Source organism: Diadema antillarum, unplaced genomic scaffold (assembly GCF_040938485.1).
Source record: "Diadema antillarum isolate AM-2024a unplaced genomic scaffold, OU_Dant_1.0 seq00002439_RagTag, whole genome shotgun sequence".
In the NCBI taxonomy this organism is placed as follows: domain Eukaryota; kingdom Metazoa; phylum Echinodermata; class Echinoidea; order Diadematoida; family Diadematidae; genus Diadema; species Diadema antillarum.
The window spans coordinates 32,495-46,855 of record NW_027273046.1 but is presented as its reverse complement, the minus strand read 5'-3'; the positions used below and the strand labels follow the sequence as shown (position 1 = coordinate 46,855).

General features: G+C 36.9%; 1 protein-coding gene across 3 annotated transcripts in view; it reads right to left on the bottom strand.

Moving 5' to 3' along the window:
- Window positions 1–14,361, bottom strand: part of LOC139714798 (uncharacterized) — a 64,799-nt gene that overhangs the window by 36,202 nt on the left and 14,236 nt on the right. For 2 of the 3 annotated variants that reach the window (XM_071626452.1, XM_071626453.1), the window contains exons 2-3: window positions 7,531–7,593; window positions 492–554 (exon numbers count right to left, since the gene is read on the bottom strand). In XM_071626452.1, the coding sequence (XP_071482553.1) occupies window positions 492–554; window positions 7,531–7,593 (126 nt within the window). The remainder of the gene's footprint in view (window positions 1–491; window positions 555–7,530; window positions 7,594–14,361) is intronic. The other variant, XM_071626454.1, reaches the window with a different exon arrangement.

The following is a 14,361-nucleotide window of genomic DNA, read 5'->3' as shown; positions in this document are numbered from 1 at the left end:
TACGATGCTTGATCCCCAGACATTTTTTCCTTTTCAATGCACTGATTTAAACCTCTCATTCAAGCTTTGTCTTCACTAATGGTTCAAGAGCATATTCTGTCCTAAATGATAAAAAATTTGGTGTGTTTATTATAATGAAAGCATCTTGAAGTACTATCTTAATCATATGAACGTTTTAAGTGCATTATAAGGTTTTACTTACTATATAAATCTTGATGATATTTACTAAATGAACAAGACTGCAAAAGCATATTGTGGGTGCACACAGAACCAAGGAACCCATGCCAGGTTGACAGTTATGAAGTGATGTCAAGAATTTATGAAAGAGTTACAAGATGCAAGTAAAATGTTCAGGGTAACATAACATGCTGAATAGTCTGTATTTGAGATCTGAAATCACAATAGAAGATTGACATGGAAGAGACGGGGATGGGGGCGGGGGGGGGGGGGGGGGGCAGACTGAATAAAAAAGGCACTATAAAAATACTCACGTTGATAATTCTGGTATGCTCCCAGTTGTGATGCCGCATAGTCTCCAACCATGCTATCATGATCTAGGAGGGTATAAGAAAAATTATACAAATCCATCAGATACTGCAAAGAAGCATGCTCCAGCGATTAAAAAACAGGTTCCCTTCCCTGGCTGTTCTATTTTGGCAAATAGCTTGGGGGGAAAACAATGACAATGCCTACCATCCTATTTAATCATGAATTATTGGAAACATTCCAGGTCATCTCATCTGGATTAGCCCTAGAGTATAAAAATAGGTGAAAAGCAACTGGATGAAGGGGCACCATGCTTTTTCAATCTTTGTCTTTTCAATGTTTTTTTTTTAATTCTTTCAAATACATTCATATCTGGTAAGTATATAATATAAGTCCTTATGGACATGGGAACCCTATATTACAACTGATCCTTTGAGAAGCAGAAGGAAATGTCAAAACTAAAACCAAATATTAATAACATGCTTTCGGTTGCAGACCCAAAATACCATCCATTTAGTACATGTAGAAAACCGAAGTCATTTGATATACACAGTGTATTTAGGTGCACAGTCAAGATCACTCTCCCTCTCTCTCCTTTTCAATCTCTCTCATTCGCTCGTTTGCTCCATCTCTCCCTCTCCATCTCTCTCTCTTGCTCTTTTCATTCATCTGCTATAAGTGTAAGCAGGTGCTCCTACGGTGGTACACAGCTAAGAGAAAAGACTGATGCTTAGTGCAGCGATGCTTAGACCTTGTTCACATTCACACCAAATACAAAAAATAAATGGTAAATCAGAGCAGTACAGCATAGACAACTAGGCATTACTGACAGAGAGGACAAGATACATCTAGTGCCAGCAATGGATTGTTAACACAAAGATATTCCTTTTTTTTTTCATACAAAGAAGCAACATATTTATTCTTCTTCTCTTTTTACCATCATTAAATCTTTATCAATCTGATTATGATTAATAAAGCTGATTGGTCCACTGTACTATCAAAAGAAATCTGAAATGACTTTGGTATTGCCTATAATAAAACAAATCACTGCACTTCCTAAAAGCATAAGCACAAAACAGAAACAATATTCATATTTCTAATGATATTTGAATGAAATGTGGATATACTCTTCACCTCATGGAGATAGATATCAAATTTTATTTTCTGTTTAAAAATAAGTGCTTTGCATGCATTGCATCTTTAGGAAGTCATATTTTTCTCTCTTTTTGTATCCCAATCAAATCTTGGTTCCAAAGTGCAGTATGAACACAGTCGGGACTGACTCCCAAGCCAAGCCGCAGCATATTGTATTACACCAGGCTGGGCTTTTTTCCCCCCATCTCTCTCCTTGGCAATTCTTTGTGCAAATGTCACAGAGAAAAGGTTAGTTAGCATGAGAAAAGGGTGAATGGCTGCATGAGGAGGAGACGGTGTGAATATGTATTGGCATACACATCTCATTGAGAAGACATCAAAATGTGTTGCATATATCTCAATTCTGATCTAGTTTGGGTGTAGCCTGGCTTAACATCTCTCTCAACGGCAGTAATCTCCCTTTGCATGCCCTCCGAATTTTCAGAAAACAGAAATTTTGGTTTAGTGCTGTATGACAACTCTTTCAAGTTTGGCTTCTTTGAATACATGTTTGTTTCTCATTAGATTTCCTACGGACATTCAGTGCTGTAAATGTGATGTAAATGTGATCACCACTTGCACAACTGATATTTGCAGATTATCTTTCCCAGAATAAAGAGAAATGATGGAGCCAGACAAAAGAAAGAAAGAAAAGAACAAGGCTATCTAACCTGGTTTCATCAAGATAACTCTGGCATAAGTGTGTAAATCACATATCCTTGTGAATGAGACTGATGTAGAGACTATAGAGAGGCATGCAATCACCTCAACATGCACATAAAACTTGTGCATAAAACTTGTGCATGTAAAATAGTGTGCATGACTGTGTAAGGTATCGCGTAACTTGAGTGGTTTGCATCATTTAAACCCCTATCAGCGAGAAGCATATACGATAAGATATTCCCACGGGGTAAATACAATAGATATCTACATGGTCAGTTGTTTGTTGTTTTTTTTTAAATTGAATGTGCCCATCCAACACAAATGAATTACTTTACATATGTGATCTACCCTACGCAGCCAATAACTATGAACACACACAATTCATTTTCAATGAGCTGCACTTTCAGCAGGCTTAATGAGTCCTTCCTTCTCTATGCCACCTGTCTAAAGGCTCTGATGAGTTATTTTTCAACCCAGATGAAAACGAGGCAAGTGTGGAGAAAAAAAAAGCAGTAATGAAGCACAGGGATACATCAGAGTATGAGAGAGAAAGAGAGAAAGAGAGAGAGAGAGAGAGAGAAAAAAAGAGGACAAAATTGATGTGTAGAGAGAAAGATTGCTGCTAGACCCAGAAATGTGGGAGTGGGAATAGACCACAGATGAAAATGTGCATTATTCCATGTACATTTAGCAAGAAATAAAACAAAAGGACAACAGTGTGTGTGTTTGTGTGTGTGTGTGCATGCCTGTGTTGTGCACAAGTCTGTTTTCCAAGTATGAGTCTCTGGTTATATGCAATACTTAATGGAGCTTTTGTCAATGCATGTTCTTTGTGAATATACATGCCATGAGCTGAAGAATACATTTAAGGTAACAATAAGGCAGACCTCCCCAGATAGAAAATACAGTCCTAAAAATGGATTTGTAACACAATGTTTTGACAAAATCTTTCAAAAAAATAATATCTTGATAAATAGGGTGCAAAGCTAATTTGTTCCATCATTTGTTTTCCTTATTTCTTTTATTATTATTTCTAAATATCATCTTTTTCACCGACATGCACAAAATACAAATGCATTTTTCGGGAGTGGTACTGAATCTCATTCATCTGGAATTGAAATATGAGCATGGCCACATAATCTCTGATTGTGATAAGCAGGCACAGGACAAGCAGTGTCTGTTCTATTGAATTTTTGGATGCTATAGGTATTTACAAATTTGGTGCATATTGAATTGAAATTACTTTCTGCAATGTTTAATTTCTCCCACAGAATGTGGTAAAAAATGTGCATAAAATGTGAACAATTCAAAGGCTGTATTGTATAAAAATACAAAGCATTGGAGAGATATTTAGGTAAGATTTTAGATAAAATGAGAAATGAATATGTCCCGCAAAAAAAAAAAATGCTATGTTATATCACATTTTCAACTTACATATACTTCAATTACACAATGTCAAATAATAAATCAAGTACATCAGGTTTCCTTATAATGGGAGCATTAGTCCATCAGTAGAGGAAAGAGATTAGTTTGGTCAACAAGACCACATAGGATATCAAAAGCAAGTTAGGGTGATAAGAAAGAAAGCTGAAATATGATACAAAAGAGACAAGAGGATACATTTATACAGCCTGTGTGAGGATTCACTCTGGCATATTGCCCTCGCAAATGAAGGCATCAGTTTCTGCATGATAGAAATTTCTAGAGCTTTTCTCTTGAGCATGTTAGGATGAAAGAAAGAGAATAACCCGATCTGTAAAAGCATGAACATGACATTTGTTACATGACCAGTAGAAAATGTCCATTCTTTGGCAAAAAGCGTTCTTACAATGCACTGTTTGTACAAGAGAACAAGTAAAAAGTAATATATGCACATAAATATATGATAAATTTGTGCTTGCAGTAAAGGAACCACAACTCTCACAGCAGTGCCACCAAACTTCTCTTATGAACAAGACACACTTTCTTGGGGTCTTTTTTTTCTGAGGAAGTAATGTAGTATGTCATACATAGTCAACTGAGAGAGTAGTATTATTCAAATAAATGAAAATGTGAGTTGAAAATAACATCTTCAGTTTTTATAAGGGTGTGCATACACATACTATGAAACTAACTTAACTAACTGCTTTCCTGGCTTCAGGGAGGGAAGTTCTTCATATCAAGTCTATGATACAATCTGTAGCCTTATCAGGTCATGAAGTTCATTGACCTTTCCTCCAGACTTAAGGCTTACTTCGCCAAGAGATCACGAGCCTAGATTAAAAGGGTCTACTGACTAGATAGATATTCATCCAGATGGACCCTAACAGGTGCTTGATTTGGCCTATAATTACTTGCATGTTTAAAGCAACTGACAAGTGTTGTGGCTCTTCCACAGATAATCATACCCTAATAGGCAATATTTGCACATGTTCACATACAGAGTACACCAGGTTTTATTCTTTGTATCTATACAGAATGCAAGATAGAAGGAATCTCTATCAGGAAACCAGTATCATGACAGAATCATAAGAGATTTGGGGGCAAAATGAGTAAGGGAGCCAAGTTGCATGCAATATGAAATCATTCAGTACACACTGTTGTATTTAACTGAAGAGTAACCCCACATTCTTTTGGGAAAGCATTCATATTCAAAAGAGTTCACAATCCTTTTGCTGAGCTTTCATGGGGGGGGGGGGGAGGACAGAACCACCAATATATCACAATTTTATATACAAATGAGCATCTTCCTTCAATTTAAGAAATAATATTGAGTGTTCATTTACGCTTAACAAAAGAGTTTTCTGTTGTAAATATTTTGTTTGTACGAACAACTGAGTGTCCAGACGCTAAAAGGGAATTTACCCACAAAATATGATTGTAAATAATGGATTCAGTGAATGCAGAAATATCAGAAAACATTAGCGAAGTTTGAGAAAAATCTGACAATCCATTCAAAAAGTTAATGAATCTTATACGATTTTGGTTAAATCAATGTGCCGTCACCCCTGAACGAGAAGGCTACAAAATACATACAAGAAAATGCTGAAATTGAATTCCGTTCAGGAAAAATTTACATTCCCTAGACATGTTACTGACATTTGTTAAGTGTAATATCATTGCCCCTGCCTTCTGAATGAGGTAAGTCATGAGCTTTCATGGTATAAAAATAAGATTATGTGGGATTTTCCTCACATTTTCTTTTGAATGTTTTCCTACTGTGACATCATATATTTTGTAGCCTTCTTATCTGGCAATCATGACATATTGTATGTTTTTAACCAAAACTATGAAAATGAACAACTCTTGATAGACCGTCCAATTTTCCTTCAACTTCACTAATGTGTTCTAACATTTCTGTATATACTGAATTCACATCTAAATCTGAGGTTAAATTCTCCCTTCATCGCACTGGTTACATAATGAAATACCTGATCTTTCACACAAAACTTACCAAATAATCATGTGAACTTCTCACTGCCTCAAACTGGTTGAATACATAACTTAAAATGCTCTGATACTAATCTCATTGAAAGGTGAATGCTTCATTTATTGCCCAAACATATGCTATCTCAGAAAAGCAAAAAAAAAAAAAAAAAAAAAAAGAATGTTTCCTCATATCTTTGTTGAAGACTGTTTGGTGCAGAAGTACATAACAGTGTTATTAAAGTGAGTGGAGTTATCACACCCATGGTACATTTACATTCTTATAAAAGACTAGCTTGCAGGATTTGCCAATATCAATGCCACAATCAGGCTTGGATATGGTGTGTGTGTGTGTGTGTGTGTGTGTGTGTGTGTGTGTGTGTGTAAGTGCGTAAATCTGGGATGTCTGGGTTGAGTTACCTAATGTTTTGCACAAACACAAGTGCCAAAATTGGTCATATTCACATGCATTAACTTTTCAGTGCACCTTTTTCACCCAAGCAGTTTCAACCCAGCATCACAATTCAATGGGCTCAACAGAGCGAATCCATGCAATAACTCATTATGCCTGCATTCGAAATATGCAACTTTTAATCTACTTTTTCCCAACAATAAAATGTGATTCATATACTTGAACAGTCTGGGAAACACAATGACTTTTCCAAAGATTAATGCTTGAAACTAACGGGTCAGTCAAGTAGAAGTGTGCATTATTCCAAATCAAAGTGGCACATGTGCATGTGGCACACATCTTCAAATTTCCATCCATGCCAACGTATTAACATGCAGATTGCCAATTGGATGCAATGTGCCGGCTGCTGTGTTGCATTTCACAAATTTAGACGCAGCGTCTCCCCACAGGAGAGGCTCACGATACATGAGCTGGAGGCCAATCGTGTCATGTTTTAAAGCAGCACCTATTGCCATGTAGTTAATTGCCATTGAAAGAAATGTGGAAAATACAGGTTATTAGAAATTTGCCCAGCATAATCCACATTGCAATATGCTGTGTGTTAGTTGCCTTTCCACCAGATAGTAATTAAAAAATTACAGCCAAATAGTGTTTTGCTTATAATGCCAGAAACAAAAATGAAAAAAAAAAAATATAAGCAAAGAACCAGCGCTTGTATGCAGAGAAGTAGATAGTCTGACAATGTTAAAAATCTATGAGGGTTAAAATGGGCATCAGAAGGATGCTCTGCTCTTCAGCAAGGCATATGTGAGAGAAAAGAACTGAGAGGAGATCACATGTATCATTATTTCAAATGCACAATTATTCAGCATCACTTCTTTAGTCAAAGCTAATTGAGTAGGGTTGCCACATTCATTGTCTAGTCTTGTCTGGATCACAACTTTTGCGACTTTCTTTTGACTCAACTCACAGTCATAAATTGATCAAAGTAAATTTGAGATTCATTTTTTTTTTTTTTTTTTGATACTCTCATTGTACGGCTAGTACTTCTGATTCCACAAAGCTTCCTACTGTACATTTCCACAGAGTAGGCCATAAAGGTGTAGGAAATGAAGAACTTTATGCACATGTATTAAGTGCTATTTGTGAATAGGATACTTCCCTCCATTACTGATCAGTGTATGTGACAACCCCCTCTGAAAAAAAAAAATAATAACAAGTGGTTTAAATGTGCAGACTACAGGCCCTATGAAAGAAAAGTAAACCAAATATGACATAGTGGGTGAGTAAAGCAGAAAATTAGAGTGTATAACAGATTTGTAAATGCAGACTTTGTGTCCCAAGATGAAAGAAGTAGAACTCAAATATATAAGAATAGGGGAAACGTGAAAAGAAAACACAATTATATAACAAAAAAATAAAGATCTCACATTGTCGGGCATAACCCAGATCGTTCTGTGGCTGTTGAGGTTTGGACATCCCTACATGGTGACCTAATGATAACAAAAATTAACCAGTGATGAAATGTAGGGAAAAGGCATTAATACATCATTTATTACAGGATAATTTGATTACAGAACATGGAATTTACATTTTACCACAGATGCTGCACACACATTATGTACAACACACCACAAACCTGCAAAAGCCAATTCCACCGACAACCATTGATTCACACACCACTTGGAATTGTGAATCAGTACGTCTTTATTGCCTTCATATGGCTGAAGAAAATTAATTTCTTGTGACTCAGCACAAATAAAACACATGAGCATATGGTTAACAATAATACAAATAACACTGACACTACAGGATCAATTCTTGCATACAGAATTCTTGCCTTTGCAATGTCATCTTATAGCAATGTGCAATAATCGAACGCACAAGAAGACAAACTTTGATACATGCCAATCATAGTTACGGACTGAATGTTTGACAGATGGGTATGACATGACATAAATGGGAGAATACACACAAGTGAAAAGGGCAATTCATTTTCTTCATACTGACAGGTTGTTGTGTCATTTACAACTGACAATTTCTTTACATGAGAATATATCCTTTCTTATTGTTCAGTGTGATTCATGCTCAGCATACTGGTCTTGCACTAGAGAAGGAAAACAGTACACATGTACTGTAGGCACAGAATACAGCGTGAGTAATATCAAGTTAATATGATGATAAATTGGCAAGCTCTGCACACACAGCTGCAGATATTACAATCATATGTGCATCATGCACAATGGAGGATGTAAGAACATGTGTATGCACACACTGCAGTTATATACAAGGGAACAGCTTTCTAGTTCTGTATCTCTCTGGAAGAGTTAATGAGAATGCGTAATATCTGGCATCATTCAACCTGTCGGAGCAACAACAACAACAAAAAAACCCCAACAACAACAGCATTTACACTGGCAGATCTGCACATGTACATGTCGTGCAGACTGATTGAAGGCTTGCTGTGTCGAGGTTGAAGAATCAGAATGACATGCACTCGCGTACATATACAGGTACACTTTGCATACACACATGCACAGGAATAATTTATGAAGACTGAATGAGCATACTAGGCCGAGCACATGAACATAAATTGTGTGCTTGAGCACACTTGTAAAACTTGTACTGAGAAAATTGCACTGGCATAAACTTATATTTGAAGTGATTTTAAGAATGTTGAGCCTTCATTCTGCTACATTTCTTAAGCAGTTTGTATAGTCACTAATGATGTACTGTAAACTGTGCAAGCTGTGTGCATGACAGTTAAAAAGAGAATGGGACAAAGCAGATTAACCACATAAGGGGCCTATCTCTTGACTGTAACATGACATTTCTTCCAAGTACTTCTCCATAAATACTAAAACAAAATAATTTTACGGAGAAGCCTGGATTTTTCACCCAAACTGCATTTTAAAGGCCGATACACAGTGAAAATGAAGTTTGTACCTGAATATGACAACCATATAAAATGTCTGGGGGTGTTTCATCAACGTTTGTCAGCGCTGACAATTTCAGCAAAATCCTTGGTTTTGATTGGATGAGATGCTCTGGTCACTGACTGTTACTATGGTGATTGTCAGCGCTGACAAACGTTGATGAAACACCCCCCTGATTTTCAAATAGTTTCATATTAAATAAACTACATGTAGAGAAGCATTCTGAGAGCACAGACCTCCGCCAAGCAGTTCATTTCCACAACTGATCTTGTTCTTTCAGTGATTTCCACCCATATCAACATCAGGGCTGCCAACTCTCATGCATTGAGCGTGAGACTCACGCATTTTGGTCCTTTCTTACTCTAAAACTTTATTTCATTTGCATGCATTTCTATTGATCTACCTCATTTTGACTCCTAAATCATAGCATTGGCCTATGGGAGTCTCACTCTCAACTAGTTTCCAGTGTTGGCAGCCCTGCAACATGCATGCTAAAAATCACCCGATTTCTCAATATACAAGCCTTTTCATACGCCATCAACTTCTAACTTCGAGCTGTACGGGCGCCTGGCCCGAGCAGAAACTAGAGCAAGCACTTTAGTGCACGTATGCAAACCTCAAAAAACTGTACAGCTTGAACTCCCAAGTTCATTGACCCTTACCTGCCAAAATATTGAAAATCCTTAATGTAATCCATAAAATTACTGATCACTTTCAAAATTTAATCATCTGTTCCTTGTGCCATTCTCAACCTTTCCAATTAATTTTCATCCAAATCCACTGACAACTTTTTGAGCTGTTTTGCACACAGACAAACAAACCAATGAACAAACAAACGCTGATGAAAACATTTAACCTCCTCCCTTGGCAGAGGTAATTAAAAGCAATGTCAATACTTACCCAGACAAAGTGACCCCCCCCCCCCAAAAAAAAAAAAAAACCAAAAAAAAAAAAAAAAAAACCTGTTCTTCCTGTATGCTTGTTAGTTCCATCATATGAGAGCGCACACAATCTATTCATTTGCAAACAACCATATACGCCCAAATTCACAAAGGTGGTTTAAATTTAGACCATGGTTTATGCATATTTAGTACAATGTATCTCTTATGCATAAATATGATTGATGTGTGTACGCCAGCAGACATCCTGTAACACAAGCGCGTTGATATGCATGTCAGAGGTACGCCTATTTCATGCTTATTTTAGTCCATTGTCTAACTTTAAACCACCTTTGTAAATTTGGACCATGGTATGGTGTCTATTGTTCAAAATTCTATACCTGGTATGTTTTTATCACTCACTATTTTTTGGTGCTTCTTACATTTTTTTTCCCTCTTCCACCCATCAAAAGCATAACTTAAGGAAATCAAGTTACATCTTGCATGAGAAATAAGTAAACAAAAACAGCAAACAAAAATCCTAAGTCAGAATGTCAAAGAAAAAGAAACAAACAAACCAACGAACAAACGGGTATATTCCATCTCAATCATCTTGAATACTGAGTGAGCTGAGAAAAAAAAATGGCATCAAAATTATTGGGGTAATCCAATCGAACAGAACTGTTCTAACAATAATTCTACAGTCCTGTTAATCAATGAATGATGATCTCTGTACCCTAGGCTCTTGAGCTGAATTTATTTCTCTAACTTGCCCAAATGGGCATTTGGCACAGTTCCTACACTCATTGTGACAGACACTTGCCATTCATTTTTTTTTCTTCTCCCAAGCAGGAGCCTTAGGCCCAAGGCAAGTGGGCATGTAGGCTTGTAGCATCCTACTATTGAGAAAAATCCCTCAGGAACTAGACAAGAACAAAATATAGGGCAATCTCACTCCACAGGACCCCTGAAATGTACAGCATTACCATATTATCAGAAATCATACACTGGCATTTTTCTGAATGGTACCAACAGATCCATTTCAACCAAATATGTGTAACGGCTGCCATGATTAAATGCTGTAAATGCCACTGAACTGCACTTTAATCTTCTTCCTACTCAATGAACCAAGCTGCTAAAATCTTAAGCTACTGGAATTGTTTTATCATAATGACTGTCGACTATGAAGTACATTTGTACTTGGGCTTGATTCAGTAGAATACTGACAGGTATCATATCATAATGATATCTTGACAGTTGTCCTTTCCACGCCTACAATGTACATTCAGATGCTCCACTCTCCCACTTTCAGCAGGAGATCTCCAACTTTGGGACCTTTTTCTTCTAATCTCCCACTCTAAGCTGTGTTTCCCGCTCAGGATGCATTTTCTCTAGCTAATACAACTGTAGCACCAGGGAACACTAACAAAAATGTATAACCTGAGAGCTTTCAGGGCTCTGAATCAGACCCTGGACCCAGGCTGCAAGGGACATTGTGCCTTGAACTCATGATGTGCACCACCACCACACAATGTCGTGCACATGTATGTCGCACTATCAGAGTCTCCACTTAGCTAGTGGGGCAAGCAGGAGAATATCCCATTTAAGAGTCTCTGTTTAGTTGATTAGAGTACACCCTAAAATTCAGCCAGGAGAACTACAGCTCAAAGATTTAATTTTCTTTTTTAAATCCGAAAAAATAATGCCCCTTGGCCTACCTGTGGACACTACATGTAATGTGCTTTCATTTTTAGCTTTACATTTAGTACTTGTATACAATAACCCTGACACAAAAACACAAAAATTCTCAATTGATGTGTTGATGCTCTCATCATTGTCTCTACTAGTGTTCTGCTGCCTGTGATTCTTTCATTCATGGAGTGTGAAATGCAATGTACCATTAATTCTTCTTCATATTTTGCAAATCTTGATGCAAGGCAATTCCACGTATGGTTAAATTCAGTTTAGAAATAGGTATTATTATTTTCTAGGAAGAAGGGTAAGCAATCTCCCACTTTGAAGACAATGAAATGCATTAAATTTATGTATGTCAAGAAGCAATATTTCAGCATGTTGTCTATTTTGCAAATATCACTTGACTCACATCATCCTTTCAAATAAAGCCAGAGAAAAATATACAACAGAGTCGTCACATGAATTTCCTAGCAATGAGATAGCAAGTTATACGCAGCAAGCATATACGCAGGAAGTTTAAACTAACTCAGAATTACACTAAAATCAGTTGAATTTACGTAAAAGGTAACTTCAGAAGAATGGCAAATCACGCTGTAACATTCATGCTGCTTTCCTAATCAAGCATGCTGTCGTTTCAGCATTAATCTAATCTACAAATGACAAGTAAAGTGCTACTGAATACTGTATACGCCAAATATTTCGCGAGGTTTTTATTTTTGCGAATTTTGCGAGTCAGGTGCTATTCGCGAAATTAAAAACACACGAAAATATTGACTCCGAACCTGATATAAATGTGACGTACGCATACACGCATTTCTCCGTTCAGTGCAGGACCCCACGATCGCGAATTTAACCACTCGCGAAATCGTTGGGAAGTCTCGATTCGCAAAAATTTAGACTCGCAAAATATATGGCGTATACAGTAGTAGAAATTTCTTCTTTATTTCAAAGCTTACCATAATGGTTAAGAGCTTATATTTCCTGCTTAACAGCCCCATCTTTCTTGAGTCTATCTAATAATTTATTCATTAACAACACACTGCTTCAGAGGGTCCTGGGATCTTAGACTTCATCTTTTTCTTTTTTTTTCTTACAGGGAAAAAATCCCATTATACTCTTTGGTACTGTTTTCAAACTAACAAATGTCGTTCACATCTGAAGTACAGCACGTACAGAAATAACTGTCGCTTTAAAAAAAAAAAAAATGTACACGAATTGTGTTGAATGCATAGATACACACTATACTATGCACTGTAGCAAATTGATTTCAGTCAGAATTTGGCTACATCATTGCATTCACGTCACACAGCATACGTCCAAGGCAATCTTCAACTTCTAAAACTGAAGCTCTGTGACTTAGTGCGACCACGGAGGTAAAAACATACCTCCTTGTTCCGACTACACATGGGCGCGACAACAAAACATCATAATTCTTGGAACACACCATAACCAATGAGCACAACGCCAGAAGAAGAGCCTCGTCGCAGATTCACTATGGGATAGCTTGGTAGCAATGCTGCTTCTGGTTGTCTAGCGTGCATCCTCATACACATACCATGCAATGTGATCAATGTACGCACTTCGGTCATTGCTGCTCTTTTCCCCCAACATGAATTTGGTCAAAAAGAGTCGGCATATTTTTCAATTTGCACAATTTGCAGCCATTAGTCATTATTCTTCATGGCAAAGCTACAATGTGCTGGTCATACGACAATACTGAAGAAATCGTAAAAAATACCCCTGGATGAAAGCTTTGCACTGTGCGCTGGAAGGAAGAAGTTGCTTCGGAGGCAAGTTAAGTTCGGGATCACCAGATGATAACCTTCGTCACTTTAGGAAATTCCCTGTCTCTTGTCACTAGACAGTAACTTTCGTCATTTTGGTAAACTCTCTGTCTCTCATGAGTCCATTCAAAATCAAGAGTCAAACATTTAACTAGAAATGTCGCTATGGTGACTGGTATGCCTCTGCCATATCACATGGTTCTCCCAAGAGGGCAAGAATACATCTTGACAATGTGAAGACGACAGTTTCACATGACAGGCAAAATACTGAAATGACATGTTTGTCACAAATGTGTTGAGTGTTTACTTTCCTTAACCAGTTTTCATGTGGATGGATGACTTAATTGTTTAAGAGAGCAGGTATTTTGGAATTTTAATATATTCACTTGACCTTTTACCCAAGGCCCACAATTCTTCAAATCATCCAAAACTCTTCATTATCAATGCTTGTTTTTCAAAATATGGGCGAAAATTGTTACATTTGTCACAAAATAGCTCACTTTTGACACATATTAAGCATTAAGAGGAATTCCAGTCTGGTTACATGCAAGTCTCATGAGTATAACAATGGATATCAGACCAAACTTGGATAAAAATTAGGGAAGTTATGAAATTGTGAAGTTTCGCTAATTTCTGCAGAACAGTTCTTGGACAGTTAATAAGTACATGCAAATGAGTGAGCTGATGATGCCATCACCTCACAATTTCCATTGATTGTGTTAAAAAAAAAAAAAGATGGAAATTCAATGTGAAACATGTTATGTAAATTGGTTGAATAATTTCAGAATGATCAGTTCGATATAAAAAAAATATCAGGATTTGAGACTTAGGTGCAATTACTTTTGAATGATAAAAAAAAAATGGAAATGTCAAAATTTTTACAAACTATAAGGCAAGTTGTTAGGGGATGACATAATCACTTCAGTCACTATTTGCATACTGTTCAAGAACTGTTTCCTGAGAAATTG